Here is a 23,839-nt window from a genome sequence, read left to right as displayed (position 1 = left end):
TTGGTTATGACCTATAAAGCCCTATACTGTTCGGAACCAAGCTACCTGAAAGACCACTTTCTCCCATACAAGCCTGCTTGGTTCTTAAGATCTTCTGGAGAAGCCCTTCTTTGAAGACTGTCACTTTCAGAGGCATATTTGGTGGCGACCCAACAGAGGGCCTTTTTGGTGGCCGCTCCCAGGTTGTGGAACTCCCTCACAAGGGAGGCTACGTTCGCTCCCTCTCAGCTATCCTTCCACTGGAAGGCAAAGACCGCTTTATTCAAGGAGGCCTTTGGCTTGTAAGTGGGCCTGTTGGATTGAGTAATGTTTTTTATTCTGTAACTGTTATGTTTTTATTGTATTTTAATTTATTGTTTTGATCAATTTTAATTGTGCCTGTAAACTCCCTTGAGTGCCATTTTTGGTAGAAAGGCAGTGTATAAATCAAATAAATAAAATTTGCCTCAAAGGCAGTCCAATGTAAAGCACGTTACAGTAATCTAATTTAGAGATAACTAGGGGGTGGGTTACTGCGACTACGTTCAACAATTATAAACACGGCTGCAATTGGCATATCATCCTTAGTTGATAAAAGGCATTCCCTGTCACCACCGCCACCTGGGCTTCACCAGGCAGTGCTGAGTGCGACAGAATCCTGTAACTGTACATCTAATCCTTCAAGCCACCTTGAGTGCCATTTTATTAGTAGAAAGACAGAGTACAAATCAAATCAAATTAAAAAATAAATGGGAAGTGCAATCCCATCTCAGACTCACTTGAGGTCAACATCTAAAACATCTGGTTTCCCAATCCACAAACCTCTGTCTTATCTGAATAATGTTTCAGCTGATTTTTACTTATCCATTTCTAAACTGCATGCAACCCTTTATTCAAGACTTTTACTGCTTCTCTGGGATCCATAGGTAGAAAATAGGGAGAGCTGCATGTTATCAGTGTACTGATACAATGCAGCCTAGATTTCTGGATAACTTTACTGAGCGGTTTCATGCAGATATTGAAATGAATGGGAAATATGACTGAACCCCGAGGCATCCCAGAAATCTCTTCCCCCCTGCCCTCCCCCTGTAGTTTTAATCTTAATCCTCCAAGCTTTCTGCCCTTGACAGGCTGAATGGCCTGAATTATATCCAGTTTGCCATGGGTATATTTTTTGACTGACTCAATCTATTTCACAATTTTCTCAGAAATAAATTAGAGCAAGCCTTACCAGTTATAACCACGCTGAAGATAAAATTAAACAAAACAGGTAGCCATACCCTGATTGTACTAAGATTTGTAGCATTCCTATCCCAGCAAAAGTAAGGAGAGTGAAGACAGTATCATCTAAAGTCATGCCATCTAAATACAATCATACTGTACTGCAACTTGAAACTATTAGAGTCTTAAGAATATTGGCTTTTGTTTAAAAGCTTCTAATTATTAGAGCTGAAGAAATAAATCTAGAAAACTGATGGGATGTAACCTTGATCAGATGTATTATAATTAATCCCCAGGTTTAAAAAAAGTTTTAGTTTTTTATTTTTATGTTTTTTAATCTTTGTATTTTTATTGAACATTGCTTCAAGCACTCATCAAATGGACAGGCAATCCAGAAATATTCTAAATAAATAATAAAGGTACAGCCTACAAGACAGCAAATAAAAATTAAGAGCAATAGATTTATTGTGTTTTCAAGCATTTTTGTAAGAATTAGAGTTAAGCAATATCAAGATTTTTGCTCATATCTGCTTGAGTTCTAATGATCTTCACGGTGATTAATATGTTCAAACAATTCCGCAGACACTTGCATTCTTTTTGTTGAAGCAGTGTAAATTAAATTCTCATTTAACTGATGGGCATCTTAAGCATTTACCTCTTCAGTAAATTTCAAAAAAGTTATCACTGAAGGTTCCCATCATCCCTGTCCCTATTGGGCATTAATTATATTAAACAAGCATATGGAAACAAAACACATTAGCTGAGGCTCTCTGATAAAGTAAAAAGCAAAGATAGATACGTTGGTCCATAAGGAAACTCCTCGCAAATTCACAGTTACGCAATACTTTTATTTGGACCTACCAAAATGTCACAAAATGAGCAAGGATAAGTTCTCAAGAACACTTTATCAGACTTTATGGACAGTACACAAAGCAGGGAGTGGGGGAAAGAGGAAAACACAAAAATTACTAGCCTTAAGAAAAACATGAATAGGTAAAAGTTTTCAAGAGTGGAATCTATAACCAAAGGATATTTTTCTACCACATGAAGAGGCATTCTGTATTTTGAGGGTTCTATTCCATCCATCCATTAAATAATGCTACATGATTTTCATTTACTAATACAAATAATAATGATAATGCCCAAAGAAACCAAGAACTCGTACAATTGTGAATCTAGTTCAATCTTATGACATGTGAAAATCAAAAGGATTAAAAAAAAATCCCAATAAAACTGGCAAACTACTCTACTTTAGCCTATGCCTCAATCCAATCTCACGTTTTGCTAACATAGATGCTATTTGCTCTAAAGGCACAATCCTATGCATGCTTAGATGGGAAAAAGACCTACAAGTCCTAGCATTCCCCAGCCAGCCATGCTTTGACTCTTTGATATGGTTCAGTATAATCTGCACTATTCAACAACTACCAAACACAACTGCCAGCACCTCCACTGCAGACCTCTGGTAACTACCACAGAATTGCAAAGGGCAAGTCCACAGCTAAAAATCACAGCAATTTCACGCTTACAGTGTTTCAGTTCCTCATAATCTATCCTCACTTAGCGTTAAGAAACAAAAATGTAATGTTACAGGAAGACTCCTTTATGTCAAACTTAATTCTACTCTCAGATTATAGATGGCTGCTCATTTGTGGGGTGCCACAGGGTCTACTTTAACATCTATGTGAAGCCACTGGGGGCTATCATCAGGAGGTTTGGGGTGCAGTGTCATCAATACGCAGATGACACGCAGCTCTACCTCTCGTTCAGATCTTCACCAAGGTTGGCTGTAGAATCCCTGTCCAAATGCCTGGAGACAGTGAGTGGCTGGATGGGGAGGAATAACCCGAAGCTGAACCCTGACAAGACCGAGGTACTTTTGGTGGGAGACGAGAGGAGGTTGGGGGATGTTGACCTGGTGTTGAATGGGGTACAGCTACCCTTGAAATACCAGGTCCACAGCCTGGGGGTCGTTTTAGATTCCCAGCTGTTCATGGAGGCTCAGGTGTCAGCTGTGAGCTGGACAGCGTTGTATCAATTCCATCGCGGCTGTGCCCCTACCTTCCTGACCATCTGCTCCCATCGGTAGTACATGCCCTGTTCTCCTCTCGTCTAGACTACTGTAATGCGCTCTACATGGGGTTACCCTTGAAGATGGTTCGGAAGCTGCAGCTGTTGCAGAACGCGGTGGCTCGCCTGATCAAAGGCAGTCACCGGCATGATCACATTACTCCAGTGCTGAAGGAGTTGAACTTGGTACCGGTTGTTTTCTGGGCCAAATTCAAGGTGTTGGTTTTGACCTTTAAAACCCTATATGGTTCTGGCCCAGCCTATCTCAAGGAGCGCCTCCAGCAACACCAAACAGGCTGCTCAACAAGATCAGCCTCAGATGGCCTTCTCTCTGTTCCATCAGCCAGGACAGCTAGGCTCGTGAGGACAAAGGATAGGGCCTTCTCTGTGGTGGCCCCACTCTATGGAACTCCCTCCCTAGGGAACTCCGCCATGTCCCCTCTTTAACGAGCTTCTGCCATGCATTAAAAAGTGGTTGTTCAGGCAGGCATTTGGGGTGGGTTAGGGTATTTTTAGAAATACGATGTTTTAATGTGAAATTTTATTGTTTTAAATTGTTGTATTATTGTACATTGACCAGAGTGGCCAGGTGACCGGCCAGATTGGTGATTAAGAAATTTAAATAAATAAATAAATTTCCATTCTTGCAGACTCAAAAGGGAATATTTATATCTCAAGCACAAATACACTGAAGATAAATCATACAGGAGTCAAGCTATCTTCAGATAATGCAATCCAGAAGATCTTACCAGTACAGTGAAGCAAGATGTAACATTATAAACCAAGTTCCAAACAAAATAAAGTTCCACAAAATAAACATAAAGTTGTATAAATGTTAAAATAATGAAATGTATCAATGGTAGTTTAATGAGAAACCGCCAACTGCATGTTTTAGGTTATTTGGGGTGAAAAATAAAGCAGATACTAACTTGCTGTCTCAGCAGGGATGTTAATCAGTATTAGAAAAACTAAAGTTGCAACAATTTATTAAGAAAAATAAATTCTAAGTTATAATAAGCATCATGCCAAGATCAAACTTTCAATAGGGACTAAGATAAGGCTAAAGATTACGAGTATATTTTCTTTACCAAAGAAACTGAAATACAATTTGAAGCCTTAAAACAGTTTTATGGGGTTGGCCATTGTTATAAAGTGCTCTTTGTAGTTAATCCCTGAATGAATGAATGACCTTGAGCCAAGACGCATTAAAATCCTGTTTTAAAATGAACATCACATCATGTGCAGTGCAATCCTATACATGTATACTCAGAAGAAAGTCCTACTAAGTTCAGCTGGACAGACTCCACGGCAAGTGTGTATAGGATTGCAGCCTAAATCTTCTGGAACAATAAAACAAAAGTATGAGAAGGGTAGAAAGCCTTTGTTCCACAATGCATAAGAAGAATCTCCAGAACATATGACCTTCAAAGCACTACAAAATTTTAATAAAATATTAATGTTTCTGTCTAGCTTTGGTACACTTTTGGAAGAATGCCAGAAAAATATTAATGGCCTTGGAACCCTACAACCAATGCTGTGTTCAAAACAGTGTACAACGGAAAACAAAATTCTGTGTGCATGTAAATTCACAAAAATCCAGAAAATAAGTGCAGACTTACATCATTCATTCTATTTTAATTAGTGTTTTAATGTTTTAATTAATGTTTTTAAAGAATTTTGAGTATTTTTGCAAGAATCAGTTGTTATACAGGTCAAGAAGCAAGGGAAGGGAATTCTGAGCCCAAAGGGTAGAAGTTAAAAGAAAGTCAGCCCTGCAAATAATAGCAAGCAGCTCAGCTCAGGGCATTAAATACCTATTCTGACCACTGAAAACCCAATGGAACACTAAGGAACCTTCTTTATACCAGGTCAGATTATAAGCCCATCTAACTGACTACTGTCTACTCTGACTAGTAGCAGGTCTCCAGAGTCTTAGGAAGAGGTCTTTGCCATGGCCTGCTGTTTGACCCTTTCAACAGGGGATGCCAGGGACTGAACCTATTTATTTATTTATTACATTTATATCCTGCCGTTTTTCCTCCAAGGAACTCAAGGCGGCGTACATAATCCTCCTCATCCTCCTCATCCATTTTATCCTCACAGCAACAACCCTGTGAGGTGGGTTGGGCTGAGAGTCCGTGACTGGCCCAAAGTCACCCAGTGAGCTTCCATGGCCGAGTGGGGACTAGAACCTGGATCTCCCGACTCTCAGTCCAGCACTCTAGCCACTTCTGCATGCAAAGCACATGCTCTGTCACTGGGCAATGACTCCTCCCAATTTGTTTGAGCACTCTCAGATTTCCAAACTTATTTTCACGACTGAAAAAGAACAAACTTTTTAAATCAAAGCAAAGATTTTCAGGATGCCCATTTCATATTGCTAAGCTAGTGTATATATTCTAGATAGGTATTAAGGACAGCTGGAAAATCCTTTAGTTCAGCTCAATGGATTGGCAAGCAGACTGAGTACATCTTTTTTACCAGGTTGTTACAAGTGTGGGCTTTGCTGAGTGTTATCTATCTGTAGTTCCAGTATCTAAGAAGCTTTTGACTACTAGTTAACTACATACAACTGATACATACACTTTAAACAAAGAGTACACCACATAATGTTCTAGAGTGGATTCAATATTGGTTTTGTATTGACAAGAATTAGGAAAGGAAAATCTAGTTTTCATTTTTATTAAAAAGGTACTTCTTATAACATCACATAAAAACTGTGAGGTTATGCTCAAAATCCTACAAGCTAGGCATCAGCAGTAAAAAAAAATCAGAAAAAAATCAGCTTTGCAGGTGGGTATTTTGGGTGTTTTTTATTTCTTTTAACTTGGCATAAACTCCTAGAAGGAATAAATTTGGTCACTTTGAATGCAGTGTGAAAGACCAGGCCCCTGCCACCAAGTCCTGGCAATTCTTCTCTCCTCATCACAGGCATATTCCTTTCTTCATCACAGGCTGGTATTTCTGGATTTCTCACTCCAATTTTCCAAGGCAAATGTAAAGCTAGGTTGAGACCAGATGTGCTAGAGAGAGGAGACTTCTTCCTCTAGCACTCTGGTTTCTTTCTTTCAATCCAGCCTTTCTGGAGAGGAAAAGAGAGGGACCCTGGAGGGAAGTGAAACAAATTAAAACGTATCATTAAGAGAGGAGTCCTTACAGTTCCCCTGACTTAGCCCACTGTCTGCTAGTTGAAGTCCTAGACCTTCCTAGACCACTGAAAATTGTATTCAGTTGCCCTCAATTTCAAAAGGAATTGCATATGCACACATATCTTCGCAGCTGTAATGGCAATAAACTTTCAACGGTAATGGAAGCTGAGATTTTCAGGAAGCAGAACTCTGTGCAATACCACATTCTGCAGTATTACAACATCGACACAGACAGAGTCAACAGGGTCTCTGGGTTACTTGTACAAGGCCAAAACTTGTCCTGAATCACCTTCAAATGATTCACCACTATGAAGTTAATTTGTACTGCATGTACTAAGTAACCATATGGCAAAAGTTGGGCAAGATGGCAAATGGGTGGTAGAGCAGCATGAGTTCACGTGGTAGCTGGTGACCTTTTAAAGCAATAGTTACTTACCATTGCATTGGTTAGCTAATTATAACAGAGGAAAGCAGCACTGGAAAATACTGCAGACCCCAATGAAAATTAAAAATCGGTAATTTATAACCCCCCTTCATAGATCACTACCTTGTTGTGGCGAAGGGGCTTGCGTAACTCAGTGAAGCCATAAGCTATGCCGTGCAGGGCCACCCAAGAAGGACAGCTCATGGCAGAGAGTTCTGACAAAATGTGGTCCACTGGAGAAAGAAATGGCAACCCACTCCAGTATTCTTGCCAAGAAAACCCCATGGAATGTATCACAAGGCTAAAAGATATGACGCCGGAAGAGGAGCCCCTCAGGTCGGAAGGTGTCCAATATACTACTGGGGAAGAGCAGAGGGTATTTTCAAGTAGCGCCGGAAAGAGTGAAGCAGCTGGGCCAAAGCCGAAAGGACACTCAGCTGTGGATGTGCCTGGTGGTGAAAAGAAAATCTGATGCTGTAAAGAACAATATTGTTTAGGAACCTGGAATGTAAGATCAATGAATCAAGGTAAGCTGGAGGTGGTCAAACATGAGATGGCAAGAGTGAACATCGACATCTTGGAAATCAGCGAACTAAAATAGACAAGCATGGGTGAATTTAATTCAGGTGACCATCATATCTACTATTGTGGGCAAGAATCCCATAGAAGAAATGGAGTAGCACTCACAGTCAACAAAAGGGTGGGAAAAGCAGTACTGGGGTACAATCTCAAAAATGATAGAATGATCTCAGTACGAATCCAAGGCAAACCATTCAACATCACAGTAATTCAAGTCTATGCCCCAACCACTGAGGCCGAAGAAGCTGAGGTTGATCGGTTCTATGAAGACCTACAACACCTTCTAGAACTAACACCAAAAAAAAGATGTCCTCTTCATCATAGGGGATTGGAACGCTAAAGTAGGAAGTCAAGAAATCACCGGGATAACAGCCAAGCATGGCCTTGGTGTACAAAATGAAGCAGGACAAAGGCTAATCAAGTTTTGCCAAGAGAACATGCTGATCATAGCAAACACTCTTTTCCAACAGCACAAGAGGCGACTCTACACATGGACATCACCAGATAGTCAATACTGAAATCAGATTGATTATGTCCTTGCAGCCAAAGATGGAGAAGCTCTATACAGTCAGTAAAAACAAGACCTGGAGCTGACTGTGGCTCAGATCTTCTTGCAACATTGTGGCTTAAATTGAAGAACATAGGGAAAACCACTAAACCATTCAGGTATGACCTAAATCATATCCCTTATGAATATACAGTGGAGGTGAGGAATAGATTTCAGGGATTAGACCTGACAGACAGAGTGCCTGAGGAACTATGGACGGAGGTCCGTAACATTGTTCAGGAGGCAGCAACGAAATCCATCCCAAAGAAAAAGAAATGCAAGAAAGCTAAGTGGCTGTCTGATGAGGCTTTACAAGTAGCTGAGGAAAGAAGGGAAGCGAAAAGCAAGGGAGAAAGGTGAAGACATATCCAACTGAACGCAGAGTTCCAGAGAATAGCAAGGAGAGACAAGAAGGCCTTCTTAAATGAACAATGCAAAGAAATTGAAGAAAAAAACAGAATGGGAAAGACTAGAGATCTTTTCAAGAAAATCAGAGATCTCAAGGGAACATTTTGTGCAAAGATGGGCATGATAAAGGACAAAGAAGGCAGGGACCTAACAGAAGCAGATGAGAATAAGAAGAGGTGGAAAGAATACACAGAAGAACTATACAGGAAAGATCTGAATGTCCCTGATAGCCATGATAGTGCAGTCACTGAACTTGAGCTGGACATCGTAGAGAGTGAAGTCAAGTGGGCCTTAGGAAGCATTACTAACAACAAAGCTAGCGGAGATGACAGTCTTCCAGCTGAGCTATTTAAAATCCTAAAAGATGATGATGTTAAAGTGCTGCACTCAATATGCCAACACATTTGGAACACTCAACAGTGGCCACAAGACTGGAAAAGGTCAGTTTACATTCCAATTCCAAAGAAGGGCAATGCCAAAGAGTGTTCAAACTACCGCACAATTGCGCTCATTTCACATGCCAGCAAGGTTATGCTCAAAATCCTACAAACTAGGCTTCAGCAGTATGCGAACCGAGAACTACTGGAAGTACAAGCTGGGTTTCGAAGAGGCAGAGGAACTAGAGATCAAATTGCCAACTTTCGCTGGATCATGGAGAAAGCAAGAGAATTCCAGAAAAACATCTATTTCTGCTTTATTGACTACGCTAAAGCCTTTGATTGTGTAGATCACAACAAACTCCGGCAAATTCTGAAAGTGATGGGGGTACCAGACCACCTTACCTGTCTCCTGAGAAACCTGTACGAGGGTCAAGAAGCAGCAGTAAGAACCGGACATGGAACAACCGAGTGGTTCAAAATTGGGAAAGGAGTACGACAAGGCTGCATATTGTTGCCCTGCTTATTTAATTTATATGCAGAGTACATCATGAGAAACGCTGGGTTGGATGAATCACAGGTCGGAATTAAGATTGCCGGGAGAATTATCAATAACCTCAGATACGCAGATGATACCACCCTAGTGGCAGAAAGCGAAGAGGATCTAAAGAGCCTCTTGTTGAGGGTGAAAGAGGAGAGTGCAAAAGCTGGTTTGAAACTCAACATTAAAAAAACTCAGATCATGGCATCTGGCCCCATCACTTCCTGCCATATAGAAGGGGAAGAAATGGAAGCAGTGACAGATTTTATTTTCTTGGGCTCCAAGATCACCGCAGACAGTGACTGTAGCCATGAAATTAAAAGACGCTTGTTCCTTGGGAGGAAAGCTATGGCAAACCTAGACAGGATAGTAAGAATCACCTTGCCGACAAAGGTCTGTCTAATCAAAGCTATGGTTTTCCCAGTAGTAATGTATGGCTGTGAGGGCTGGACTATAAGGAAGGCTGAGCACCGAAGAATTGATGCTTTTGAACTGTGGTGCTGGAGAAGACTCTTACGAGTCCCCTGGACTGCAAGGAGGTCAAATCAGTCCATCCTAAAGGAAATCAACCCTGAGTGCTCATTGGAAGGACAGATACTGAAGCTGAAGCTCAAATATTTTGGCCACCTAACACGAAGAGAAAACTCTCTGGAAAAGACCGTGATGCTGGGAAAGACTGAAGGCAAAAGGAGAAGGGGACGGCAGAGGATGAGATGGCTAGATAGCATCACTGATGCAATGAATATGGACTTGAGCACACTCCGGGAGAGAGCGCAGGACAGGAAGGCCTGGCGTGCAATGGTCCATGGGGTCATGAATAGTTGGACACGACTGAACGACAGCAATATATAAACATAAACAAAAATTTACATCTAATAGCAATGGGAAAATATATACCTAAGGCAACACCTTTTGGTTTCAGTTTCATTTACTACACCTTGTAAAAAAACAAACCAGAGAGGGAGAGAAATGTATTCGAAAGAAACCAATCATTCTGATCAAACAGCCAGGAATAACACAGGGAAACCCACCCATAAGTTTGGCATGGCATGCTGTTCTACTATAAAGTAAATTCAATGGAACATTAACACTGCACACCTAGCATTCCAAGGCACATTTTCTGCCAGCTTGAGGTTCATGCCAGGACACGAACATCTGACAACTTAGCTAAACATACTTTATTTGCAATCAGACTATATTCAAACACCAAACAATTCTAAAACTCTCCAGTTTATACAGGATTTTAAAATGGAGGAAATATTTCCAGGTCATCTTGTAAAAATATGCAAATAGAAACACACCAAGATTTATCCCAAATTCACATTATTAAACTAAAGGATAGCTAGACTTTAATCCTTATTATGAATTGTCAGAGTTAAAAGGATTTTTAAACAATATATTATTGCCTCTACTGCACACGTTCTGTTTTTGTTGTTTAAATCTCTAAATCACTATGTTAGAAATACACTACAACTAAGAGGGCTTGTAAGACAACTAAGAACTGTCTTGGGCTCCTCACATGAGTAAAAAAGGCAGGATATAAAAGTAATAATGATGATGATGATCCTAAGCCACACTCTATAAGTCAGTCAGTGCAGAGCAACCACACCAAGGTGAACATTTTTACTGAGTGAACTGGGTCAACCAAACCCTGAATGGGAAATTTACATTTTGCACAACACAGTACCTTTTCCAAACAGTCATTTCAGGTTTCAGTTTATTCGGTGCAAGACCAACAATTTGTTGTTGTTCAGTCGTGTCCGACTCTTCATGACCCCATGGACCATAGCACGCCAGGCCTTCCTGTTCTGCACTCTCTCCCGGAACGTGCTCAAGTTCATATTCATTGCATCGGTGATGCTATCTAGCCATCTCATCCTCTGCCGTCCCCTTCTCCTTTTGCCCTCAGTCTTTCCCAGCATCAGGGTCATTTCCAGAGTTTTCTCTTCGCATTAGGTGGCCAAAATATTTGAGCTTCAGTTTCAGTATCTGTCCTTCCAATGAGCACTCAGGGTTGATTTCCTTTAGGACTGACTGATTTGACTTCCTTGCAGTCCAGGGGACTCGTAAGAGTCTTCTCCAGCACCACAGTTCGAAAGCATCAATTCTTCGGCGCTCAGCCTTCCTTATAGTAGGTTGTGGTGTGAGCTCAATCCTTGACCTGCTGCCTCCTAGTACTTCATGAGCACATTAACACTATCTACTGAAAGGCAGCATTAAAATATTTAAAATAAATGCAATAAATAAATGTGAAGTGTTTTGAACAGTAAGACACAGTTCAGATGTTTACTTGTTTCCCACTGAGTTTCAAAAGCATCCATTTTCATTTTTAAACCACAAATCCCCTGCAACATCCATATTCAGGGAAGTGTGGTTTATTTAAACTATGGTTTGAAAACAGCAAGGATCAAACTATGGTTTTGGATCTTGATTTGTTCTTACCTTCTGTGGTAAGAGAAACAAGGTGGGGGTGGGGATAATGTTGGAGCCCAAGACCTATACAGATTTACTCATGTAGTGAGAAACCATTTAAAACAACTTGGGTGGGTGGGGGAAGCTCCTGAGGGGGTTGACCCAGACCAGGAAAATGGTGGGTAGGTAAAGAAGGGGTCAAGTGCCCTCCTCCCTTTATCACTTTTTTGGTTTAAATTCTACCTTCCCAATAGTCTTTATGAGTAGGATGATGAAACTGTAAGCCTGTGGGCAGGCTCAGTTTCAGTTTTATTACATGTACAGCACTAGTCGCTTTAGACACTTTTATATAGATCAAACAAAATGCTTTAAAAGAGAACCCCAACCATTTCCATAGAAATAGAGGGAAAGTGCACCACCACAGGTGACACAGTAAAGATGTATTACTAACAGTGCAATTCTATACATATCTACTTGGAAGTAAGCCCCATTGAGTTCAATGGGACTTACTCCCTGGTAAGTGTACATAAGATTGCATCCAAAAGTCTTTTCGGAGGTCAGAAAAGTGGGTGAAATCAACATTCGTTGGACATCCTTTTCACCCTGGGTATCTTCTGCAGTGGTTGTAACCCTTACAATCCAAAACACACAGGCTGAAAAGCCATGTTTCTCATCCAAGAAAAAAAAAAAGAGAACTGCAGTTTTTCAAGTCTACGCACACTGGACTATATGTACATAGTTCAGCTTCCCGTGATGACTAATTACAAACTGGGGCTGCAGCAAGCTTATGCAATCCTGCTGCTCCAACCATATTGTTTTTACCCATTGTGTAACTTTTTCATACAAAACTGTTCTGTTCCTCCACTACATAAGTTCTTTAGAGCCATCATCAGTTTTGCTGCACAATCCTCATAACTGGTTCCTCAACAACTGTAAGGATGTTTGGACAGATGTTAGAATATCTGTTTATGAAGCAATAAGGAAACTGAACAAAAACCCTGCCTAAATAATTCTATTACTGCTTTTTCTTGCCATATCCATGCATATTCAATTTCTGCCCAGAAGAAGTATTTGTCTTCCGGGCACAGTTATAAAAAGGCAACTGAAAAGACCACAGAAGCCACTGCCATGTAATTCATTTCCCAGCAACTCCCTGATTAGAGCAACTGACTGCAATGTGACTACTTAAAGCTGGGGTTTTCAAGTTTCCAGCTGCCCAGTGTTTTCTTGCCCATATCAAAGTACCTTCCCTAGAGAAGCCAAAGTAGACAGCAAACAACAAAACACATTTACAAAAAAAGCCTAACAATATGTAAGAACATAAAAAGAGCCATGCCAGATCAGACCAGGAGTCCATCTAGTCCAGCATTCTGTTCACACAGTGGCCAACCAGCTGCCCACCGGAAACTCACAAGCACCACGTGAGTGAAACTGAACTGCTGGTGAAAGGAAGAGATTTCTCTAGTAATGGAACAAGCCTCTACCAACAGTTTCTAGAAGACAACATTTCATGAAGAAAAAAGACTGACAAATCCATAAGGAATAAGAGGGAAGCAATTACCAGAAGACAAAGTTCATGAGCAATTACCAGAAGACAAAGTTCATGCTAAAGCCTGGGTGCCAAACATAGAATCAGTCATTACAGTTTTCAGAGCATCCATGAACTAAACCCTGTCTTTGGGGTGGAAGGTGTTCCATCTCACAATTTAATATATGCCTCTCTCCAGTAATACCATATAATCAAAGCCTTATCTTTGGACAAGAAAATAAAAGCCTATTAATGACGAAGAAACACACACCCTTTCCATATTGTAGTTATCATTTATTTCAGAATGTATATTTTCCATTCAGCAAACTCTTATTGCCTTATTTAATCTAGGTGAAAAGATTTTATAGAAACAGATAGAATCCAAGTTCTTTTTCCTTGCCAAAGAATAGTATCGAGAAATCTACAGAGTACCACTATAAACAAGCTACAATATGACTCAGGTTTTACCCAGGTATAACCTCAGATTAGATATATAACAAAGGAAGGCAGTGAGAAAAGAAAATGCCATCCCAAAAGACTGCCACATGAGATTCACATGAGATTTCCTACATGAAGTTCCTTAAGGAAACTCGGATATGCATATACATTGCAACCCGTGAAGCTCCTACATGTGTGTGTAAACTTACACATAATGCACATCCGTTGGTAATAAGAAGTTACAACCTCATGAAGGAAATCACTCATTTTCCTCCACAGAAGTCATTTGCTTGTAGAAAACTAGTAACAAGAAGCAGTGCTTAGATTTCAGGTTTGATTATTTCTATGCCAAAGTTTTTGTTATTAAAGCCAGGGTCCACAAATTTTGATTTGGACTTGGTATCCAATGAGGCTTTCTGCTCCACAGAGACAAAGGGAGCAATCCAATCTCCCCTAGAGAGCATCTGGGGAGGTAGGAGTTTCAGTTTCCTGGCTCCATGCTCAAAGACAGGTTTCTGAGCTTGGAGCCAGGAAATTGCGCTCCCCTCCCGCTCCCACCATAGCCAATGCGGAGAGAACTGCGCCGGCTGGCTCTCTGCACTCGTTAAACGGAGCATTGAGATGGGGGAAAGGGGGTGTTCCTGGGGGCAGAGAGGAGGACAGGGCAGCTGGCTTAGGTCTTTTCCTATCACCACCCCAGCCCCCTTCCCTCCCCCCCGAAGCCTCCACTAGACAGGCGAACTCACCCATCTAGCGAACATGCAGCGTGAAGCACCTCCCTCTCTGCATAGGATACTTGTAAGTCTCCGAAGTCAGGGGCTTATAAGTACCCAGGGAGCAACCCATAGTATTATGCCCAAAGTGCATCTGCTTTGTACCCACTGTCCAGTGAGATTTTGCAAAGGAGAATCAGCAGATTGAGTGTCCATAGCAAACCCTTCCCTCCTACCTATGGTACTGATGCTGCACCCTAGCACAAGATGCAGCCTTTTGAATTTTGAAATAGGCATTTTCCGTATCTCTGATATGCTGTTAACTTGTAAATATTAGTTAACCCTGTCACAAGAGTATATTGGAAACTTTTCCTACTGGTGACCAGAGTTAAATTTCTGGTTACATATGGCAACGATATTTGGCAACCCTGATTACACTGTACTTGATTCAAATGAAAGTCATTAGAATGTACGATCTATGACTTGTATCCCAAAGCTACAACATGTCCTGTCCAGCTGAAGCACCATAAAATCATGAACCATTCTACCAGCCTCAGTCTAAGTGGGCCCGAACTCTAGCAGAAGTTTGATAATGCTAGATTTCATAGAATCATAGGGTTGGAAGGGGCCTACAAGGCCACTGAGTCCAACCCCCTGCTCAATGCAGGAATCTTTAATTTAACAAAGTATTTTGCATGGGGAAGAGAATCATAGAGTAGCATACTCTCCTTTACCTCCTGTTTCCGGACAGATGCTTGATATAAACACCGATATCCCGTCACATACGTCAAATGATCTGCAGAAAGTCTAGTAAAACTTCAGGCTCTTTTTATACAAGTATGTGCTAATTAAAAATACATTCGCTAAGCTTTTTACAAAAAGACACCTAAAGTGATCAAAATGTGATTATTTTGAGGTACCAGAAATAATGGACTTTCTAAGTCTCTGTCACAATTACAAACAGGAAAAGGTACGTGCATTCGCAAGATGGAATCAGTATCTACTTTCCTCCTATAATCAATGAGGATACATCTAGGCCAGGCTCCACCAACCTGGCACCCTCCAGATGCTCTGGACTACAACCCGATCAGCCCCAGCCAAGATACCCATGGTGATGGGAATTGTAGTCTAAAACATCTGGAGGGCACCAGGTTGGAGAAAGGCTGATCTAGGTAATTCTAATCTAGGTAAAAAATGGTGCCATTTCATCATTTTTAAACCCCAATTTACCCTTATAGAATACTTGTTCACATTGGTTTTCTATTGGGTCACATGTCTTACAGACACTAGCAGTGGCTGCTTAGTGGGAAACCAACTAGATAAACCACGAGTGGGGGTGGTTGGGAGATACTTGCCTTTTCTTTAGATATTTGCTCTACTCTCAATTATATGTTACCCAATATTCATCAATGGGAGCGGTGAAGCTGTACTATAAGCTACAATACCGGTGCAAAGTTTAAGTCACCAGAATACTTCATTTCTCCAAATAAAAAAGTAAAGCCTAAGGGTAGTATCCAATATTAGTCCCACACAGAGTAGACCCATTCAAATTAATGGGACTTAAGTTAGTTGTGACTAACTTATTAATTTCAGTGGTTCTACTCTACGTAGGAGTAACATCGGACACTACCCTAAGGTACCTAGGTTTAATGCTATCTTAAGATGCATCAGTTTTTCAGAATATTTTCTCACAGACTATCCTCAGAATAAGATTAGAATAGTGGCAGCCACTTTTGCACTTATCACACAATACTCACCGGGTCTGTTCACACAACACACTAACCCACACTCAGTGGTTGAGTGTGGGTTGTTGTTAAACCATGGGTTAGAGTGTTATCTGAATCCTGCACATTTTACACAGGATGATTTGTTAACCATGAGGTGACTTCATAATCACCCTGAACAACCTAACAAACCATGGGTTTTCAAGGTGGCTTGTTCGTGAAAAATAAGCCACACTGCATGGTTAACAAGCCACCCTGTGGAAGATGTCCTGGGTTCAGACACACGCTAACCCACGGTTCAACAAACAACAACCCACACTGAGGATGGATTAGCGTGTTGTGTGAACGCAGCTACCACCTAATTGTATCTGATAACTTGGGCAGGGGGGAGAAATCAACACCACATTTCTTCTTATTCCATCTCTGCTTCTGCCACTAACTTGTTTGCATATGAGCTCAGTATGTGGTGGGAGGGGAAGAAGAATTCTTTCCAAATTAAAGAGATACTAAATTTCATACTAGGTGCTGTCAGTGATGGATATTTTGCATGAGTGAACAGCATTCATAGATGCCGTACATAATTTCTGTAGCCGACATCAGCCTCCAGGTGTTTGAGATAAGAACTCACATCATCCCTAACCATTGCCCATGTTGGCTGATGCTGATAGGAGTTGTAGTCTGAAACATCTGGAGGGTACCAGGTTGGCCTATATCCTTGAGGACTAGAAGTACAGTTTTCACCTGTACTGCTTAAGCATTATAGATTTCTAGTTGCTATGTAGCCTCCGGAATACTTTTGAAACCAGAGCATCTACAAGAGTGTCATTGCATTCTGTATTCCAATAAAGTACAGCACTTTCTTGTGCCCATTCTCATTTCCTGATCAACATTTTATTTCCTTCTTACTATCAATTAGCACAATATTATTGCCTTTTCGTTGCACAAAACAGAAGATAAAAATCACAGCACACTTAACTTCTAAATATTTCGTAATTCCCCCCACCTCCTTTGCTTCAAGCCAGAAGCCTGGATCACACTGTTTTGCTTGGGTATCACTTATTTCTGCTTCAGGAAACTAGAAGCTCAGCCTCTCCAACCCCCTATGGCTTTCCCAGCCACATCCTTGAGAGATTCACATTCCTTCAAGGAAGTTTTCAGCATTAAATGAAGTCACTGGGTATAGGGATTTGCAAAATACCAAAACATATGTGATGTGGTAGCTTAAGCAGCTGGGGGGGGGGGAGTAAAAAAAGCATCTTTCAAAGATGCTTTTACTTCCATTTTTCAAGAAAAGAGAGAAAGATCTTCTTCAAAAATGTCCATTTTATCACAAATGAAGCAGAGAAATTAAATTACACACCTACCTGAGGACCATGCCTGACACTGTATCCTCTAAATCCAAAACTGCCCATTCACAATAAAGCTCTTTGTGATTATTAATACAACTTGAGTCAGATATATAAACTTAGCAGTTCCTGAAACATGTTAAGGTCAACAGATTCAAAGACTGTGTTCAGTTACTGGATCATGGCTAAACCTCTTGTTTTACAATAAAGGCACAAACTGCTGGACAGGGCACATATAAAAAACTAGCAGAAAATGGAGCATGAAATGCAATAGAGCCTACTGGAATTCAAGCAGAAGATACTGGGGACTAAAGGGGATGGATTATAATATATAAAGAGACACCCGAGTCTACACTGAATTAACTATAACACTGGATGGGAAGGCACAAGGTTTACAATTAAACCGAAACAAACTGCAGGAAAAAGAATGGCAAAAGAAAAGGAAGTATTGAGAGCTAGTACGTAAGACTGTTATGTATCTAAAAGCCATTTCAGATGTGACAATTCCCTATAAGGTTATTTATTTATTTATTTCTATACTGCCCAGTGGCTGAAGCTCTGTGGCCGGTTCACGAAAATTAAAACCAAAAAGCGCACAGTAAAACAGTATAAAATATGAAAACATTAAAACCACAATATAACAACACAAACAGAATAAAACCTAGCAGCAATGCAGAGATTTAAAATACAGATTTAAAACAGCAAAGCTAAAAGTCTAGAAAGCTAAAATGCTAAAATGCCTGGGAAAATAAAAAGGTCTTCGCCTGGCGCCAGAAGGAATACAATGTAGGTGCCAGGTGAACCTCACTAGGGAGCACATTCCACATCTGGGGGGCCACAGCAGAAAAGGCCTCCTCCTAGGAGCCACCCGCCTCACTTCCTTTGGCAGGGGCTCACGGAGGAGGGCCACTGAGGATGATCTTAAGGTCCGGGCAGGCACATATGGGAGGAGGTGATCCTTCAGATAACCTGGCCCCAAGCCATTTAGGGCTTTGAATGTTAATACCAGCACTTTGAATTGGGCCCGGAAATGGACTGGAAGCCAGTGCAGCTGGAAAAGTACTGGCATAATATGAGCTCATTGGCCAGTCCCTGTTAACAACCTTGCTGCCCTATTTTGGACCAGCTGAGGTTTACGGACCGTTTTCAAAGACAGCCCCATGTATAACACATTGCAGTAATCCAGACAAGAAGTTATCAGAGCACTGGGTGAGGGGATCAGGGCAGTGGTGAACACCTCCCTTGAGGAGAGAGTGATGCCATCAGCCCTCAAGGAGGCAGTGATAAGACTGCTCTTAAGGAAGCCCTCCTTGGATCCTCAAGTTCTGAACAACTTTCGCCTAGTCTCAAATCTGCCATTTTTGGGCAAGGTGACTGAACGGGTGGTGGCGATGCAGTTGAAGGCACACTTGGAAGAAACTGATTATCTAGACCCATTTCAGTCGGGCTTCAGGCTTGGGCATGGGACAGAAACGGCCTTGGTCACCTTGGTAGATGATATGAGGAGGGCTCTGGATAGGGGTGAATGCTCCTTCCTTGTTCTCCTCGACCTCTCAGCGGCTTTTGATACCGTTGACCACGGTATCCTCCTGGACTGCCTGGAGGGGTTGGGCATTGGAGACACCGTATTGTGGTGGTTCCGGTCCTTCCTCTCCGGCAGGTACCGGAGGGTAGCACTGGGAGAGGAGGTTTCGGACCCGTGGCCACTTACTTGTGGGGTGCCACAGGGTTCCATCCTCTCCCCAATGCTATTTAACATCTATGTGAAGCTGCTGGGGGCTATCCTCAGGAGGTTTGGGGTGCAGTGTCATCAATATGCGGATGACACGCAGCTCTACTTCTCATTCAAATCTTCACCAAAGTTGGCCATAGAATCCCTGTCCAAATGTCTGGAGACGGTGAGTGGCTGGATGGGGAGGAATAAGCCGAAGCTGAACCCTGACAAGACCGAGGTACTTTTGGTGGGAGACAAGAGGAGGCTAGGGGATGTTGACCTGGTGTTGAATGGGGTACGGCTACCCTTGAAAGACCAGGTCCGCAGCCTGGGGATCATTTTGGACTCCCAGCTGTCCATGGAGGCTCAGGTGTCAGCTGTGAGCCGGACAGCGCTGTATCAACTCCATCTGATACAGCGGCTGCGCCCCTGCCTTACCAACCATCTGCTCCCATCAGTAGTACATGCCCTGGTCTCCTCTCGTTTAGACTACTGTAATGCACTCTACATGGGGTTACCCTTGAAGACGGTTCAGAAACTGCAGCTGGTACAGAACGTGGCGGCTCGCCTGATTAAAGGCAGCCGCCGGTGAGATCACATCACTCCAGTGCTGAAGGAGTTGCACTCGTTACCGCTTGTTTTCCGGGTCAAATTCAAGGTGTTGGTTTTGACCTTTAAAACCCTATATGGTTCCGGCCCAGCCTATCTTAAGGAGCACCTCCAGCAGCACCAGACAGGCCGCTTAACAAGATCAGCCTCGGATGGCCTTCTCTGTCCCATCAGCCAGGACAGCTAGACTGGTGGGGACGAGGGAGAGGGCCTTTTCTGTGGTGGCCCCACTCTGTGGAACTCCCTCCCTAGGGAACTCCCTCATGCCCCCTCTTTAATGAGCTTCCGTCGTGCATTAAAAACGTGGTTGTTCAGGCAGGCATTTGGGGTGGGTTAGGGTATTTTAGAAAATGTTTTTATTGTAGAATTTTATTGTTTTAAACTGTTTTATTGTATGTTGTACATTGCCCAGAGTGGCTGGGTGACCAGCCAGATGGGCAATTAATAAATTTAATAATAAATAAATAAATGGATAACTATCTCTGGACAGAGATAGCCTATCTGTCTAGGCTATCTCTGTCCAGGTAAGGGCATAGTTGGTATAGCAGCCTAAGCGGATAAAAAGTGCTCCGTGCCACTGAGTTCACCTGTGCCTCAAGTGACAGTTCTGGATCCAAGAGCACCCCAAACTACAAACGTGATCCCTTAGGGGAAGTGCGACCCCCTCCAGAACAGGTTGAATATCACCTAGCCTGGCAGACAAACCACCCACTAACGGTACCTCCATCTTGTTTGGATTGAGTTTCAGTTTATTGGACCTCATCCAGTCCATTACCATGCCCAGACACTGATTCAGAACAGCCACTGCCTCACCTGGGTTTGAAGAGAAAGACAGGTAGAGCTGGGTGTCATCCGCATATTGATGGCACCTCAGTCCACACCTCTGGATAACCTCCCCCAGCAGTTTCATGTAGATGTTAAACAGCATGAGGGATAAAATAGAGCCCTGTGGAACCCCACGGCATAATTGTGGGGCATTATGGCACAGAGCAATAATCCCCAAGCACCACCTTCTGGAGTCGGCCATCCAAGTAGGAGCGGAACTACTGCAGTGCAGTGCCTCCAACTCACGACCCAGACACCCTATCCAGAAGGATAACATGGTCGATGGTATTGAAAGCTGCTGAGAGGTCCAGGAGAATCAACAGGGTCGCACTCCCCCTGTCCCTCTCCCGGCAGAGGTCGTCCCACAGGGCGACCAAGACAGTTTCCATTCCAAAACCAGGAATGTAAATTATCATTTCAGGTAGGAAAACACACACACAAACTATCACATGCAATGAGCATATGTGCTTGGTAAGCAGCTTCTCAACACATATATCCATAACAGACAACAGTGTACAGAAGGCTTGTTTACACAGAAAAGACATCAAAGGAAGAAGTGTCCATGTGTAAAGTATCCTTTAGTAAGCATACATGAGCTCCTGTTGAAGAAAACAGCTGGAACAAATCCAGCAAGATTGTTCTTCTGCTACAGCCATTTTAGGCCTAATGTACTATTTATTTATTTACAAAATTTATAAACTGCTCTATATCTAGCAAGATATTCCATGACCACTACTTTCTAGTGTGCAAAGATCCATTATAGCCAACACATCCAACGTTATTGTCATTTGGATTTCTGTCAGTCTGTTAATTCCAACTGAGTGTCTATCGCTCACCTTTATTTTACTACTGGGACTAGCTGTGAACCACAATGATTTCTTTTGTGGTCAAGCCAAGGATGACCTGAAGGACATCCTCCTCTTCCAGACACCAGTCCTTCCACCGCTCAAGAACCGTCTTCATACAGAAGCTAAGAAGAGTGCAACTGAGCATGCATACCACCTGTTCTACTACAAAAACCTGTTCATTTAGGCTAGAAAAAAAAACTTGGGACGGACTTGACAGTTTCCAAGCATTTAAAAGATGTTAAGGTGGCAGGTGGGGATAATTATTAACTATGTCTACTGAAGGCAAGGCTTAAAACCAGGGGCTTAACCTAGAGAAAGGCAATATTATACTAAACGCTGGAGAAACTCTTCTCTCTCTCTCTTTGAAAGGGTGGGCAGGCAACCGCAGTGAACATTTAAGGTATGTCTTATTTCTGCCTCAAGATAGCACATTTGACTAGACACTACATATCCAACACCACTTAAATGCAAACTGCATTTCAGTACACTGACCATTACCATCAGTAGCAGCAGTTATAATGAACAAGATTCCGCGCCCCCCCCGCCCCCGCCACACATGCTTATGGAATATGACTCCGAGGGCAAAAGGTGGTACTTATGGAGGAAGGAAACGATCCTGATCACATGGCAAACACAACCCAGGACACCCTTCCCAACTCTGAAACATTCAAAACATTTAATACAGTGTATTCAAACAGATTAACATCTACCAATTTACCACCAATGGTACGCAGCCATTTAGTATGCCAGTAACACCCTGCCAAACAGTGAGGACATTTGCCCCGGTTACCCAGGTGTGTGTGTGTGTGTGGGAGGGCACTTTCCTCTAAACAAATGGACATTAAACCTGCTTACTAGGCAATTTCAGGCACATAACTAATACGTTAACTGTCAGGAGAGAGGGAGACTCAATGCTCATCCTTCCAACTTCGGAGAACTCTCCCTCACGCCCATTACAGCACCTAAAGGAGCCTGTGAAGTGGGTTTTCCCTCCTTTGCGACGGGGGGGGAGCCCCACAGCCCCACCCTTTGTCCTCTGATGAAGGCGGCTCTTGCCTGGGAAGGCTCACTTCACAAATCAATGTATTAGTCCATACGGTGTCCCCCGGCCTTGCTCTTGCTACACGGCTAACCAACGCCCCCCCCCCGCCCCGCCTTTCCCGGAGTCTGCCCGTCCTCAGGCGGCGGCAGCATCACTCCCTCGCTCCCTCCGGCGCCTTACCCAGATAGTGCCTCAGGTCCAGCAGAAAGTGAGGAGGGCCCCCGTTGAGCTGGTAGAAGAGGGAGCCCAGGCAGAAGAGCAGCAGGGCGGCCATGCAGAAGCCGTAGTCGCGGAGGGAAAGAAAAGGCAGCAGCGAGAGGGGCCTCCTCCGCCTCCAGCCCATTCCCTGCCCGGGACCCCCAACGGCGGACGGGGCCGCATGAGGCCGGGGTTCCGGGCAGCCCGCGCTGTAGTGCAGCTGTTGCTGCGGCGACAGCTTCTTCTTCATCGTCGTCGCCCCCGTCGCTTCCTTCGCCGCCGTCTCCTGCTCAGACAGCCCGCCGGGGAGAGCGCATCCTCCATCCGCCTGCTCCGCTCCGACTGCCCGGCGTGAAGGAGGGGAAAAGTTCGCCGGAGGCTCAGGCGGCTTCTCTTCTGCCCATTGCCGGCTTCCCCCGTGTCCTGGCCGCCCCTAGACGCGGCTAAAGGAGGCGGTCGCCATCCCCTTCGTGGGCTCCTTGAGGGGTGGCCTCTCCTCCTTCCCCGCCGCTCGTCGCTCCGGCTTTCCTTGCAGCGTCGCGCTCCGGGGTCAGGTTACAGTTCGGCCACGGCGGGCCGGTGCCGCGACGCGCTGCAAAAAGTTGTTTGCGTCTCTCGCGCTCGGCCCCGCCGCCGCCGCCGCCGCCGCCCACCTTCTTCGAGCTCCGAGAGGCTGCTCTCAGTCGCCGCACCAGCGACCCCTAGGGGCTGCCGGCCTCTCGGCGCTCCTCCACGCGACGGAGCTCTGAAAAGGCTGCGGGGCTGCCCATCCGCACACGCACGGCCCGCCGGTTCAGCGCGAGCTTCTCCCAAGTGAACCCCGCCCCTTAGCGCCGCAGGCGTCCTCGAGCGCCTTCTCCAATGAGCGCTCGACGGCGGCGCTCTCGGCTTCCTGTTTCTCATTTTCGCGCTGCCTGCGAAGCCCCCCAAATACGAAGCGGTCTTAGGAGCTGGACGACGACGGAAAGTCGGGCTACCTGTTGCAGCTCGTGTGGGGAACGGTCATACGAAGACTCTTAAAACGTCTTAAGAGGTTGCCTTCTGATACAGTGAGCCAGTGTGGTGTAGTGGCAAGAGCGTTGGACTGGGAGCCGGGAGATCCGGGTTCTAGTCCCCACTCGGCCATGGAAGCTCACTGGGTGACTTT

General features: G+C 43.6%; 1 protein-coding gene across 2 annotated transcripts in view; it reads right to left on the bottom strand.

Moving 5' to 3' along the window:
• The window catches only part of UST (uronyl 2-sulfotransferase), a 186,430-nt gene extending 163,053 nt beyond the window's left edge, over positions 1–23,377 (bottom strand). For both annotated transcript variants that reach the window (XM_084827802.1, XM_084827801.1), the window contains exon 1: positions 22,675–23,377. In XM_084827802.1, coding sequence (XP_084683928.1) covers positions 22,675–22,942 — 268 coding nt within the window. In that variant the 5' untranslated portion in view covers positions 22,943–23,377. The remainder of the gene's footprint in view (positions 1–22,674) is intronic.
• Between the last annotated feature and the right edge of the window lie 462 nt (positions 23,378–23,839).

The sequence above is a fragment of the Heloderma suspectum genome, chromosome 1, assembly GCF_057233095.1.
Source record: "Heloderma suspectum isolate Gila_16-S chromosome 1, 16-S_ref, whole genome shotgun sequence".
NCBI lineage: Eukaryota > Metazoa > Chordata > Lepidosauria > Squamata > Helodermatidae > Heloderma > Heloderma suspectum.
The sequence above is the reverse complement of the archived record's forward strand: the minus strand, read 5'-3'. Positions and strand labels throughout refer to the sequence as shown.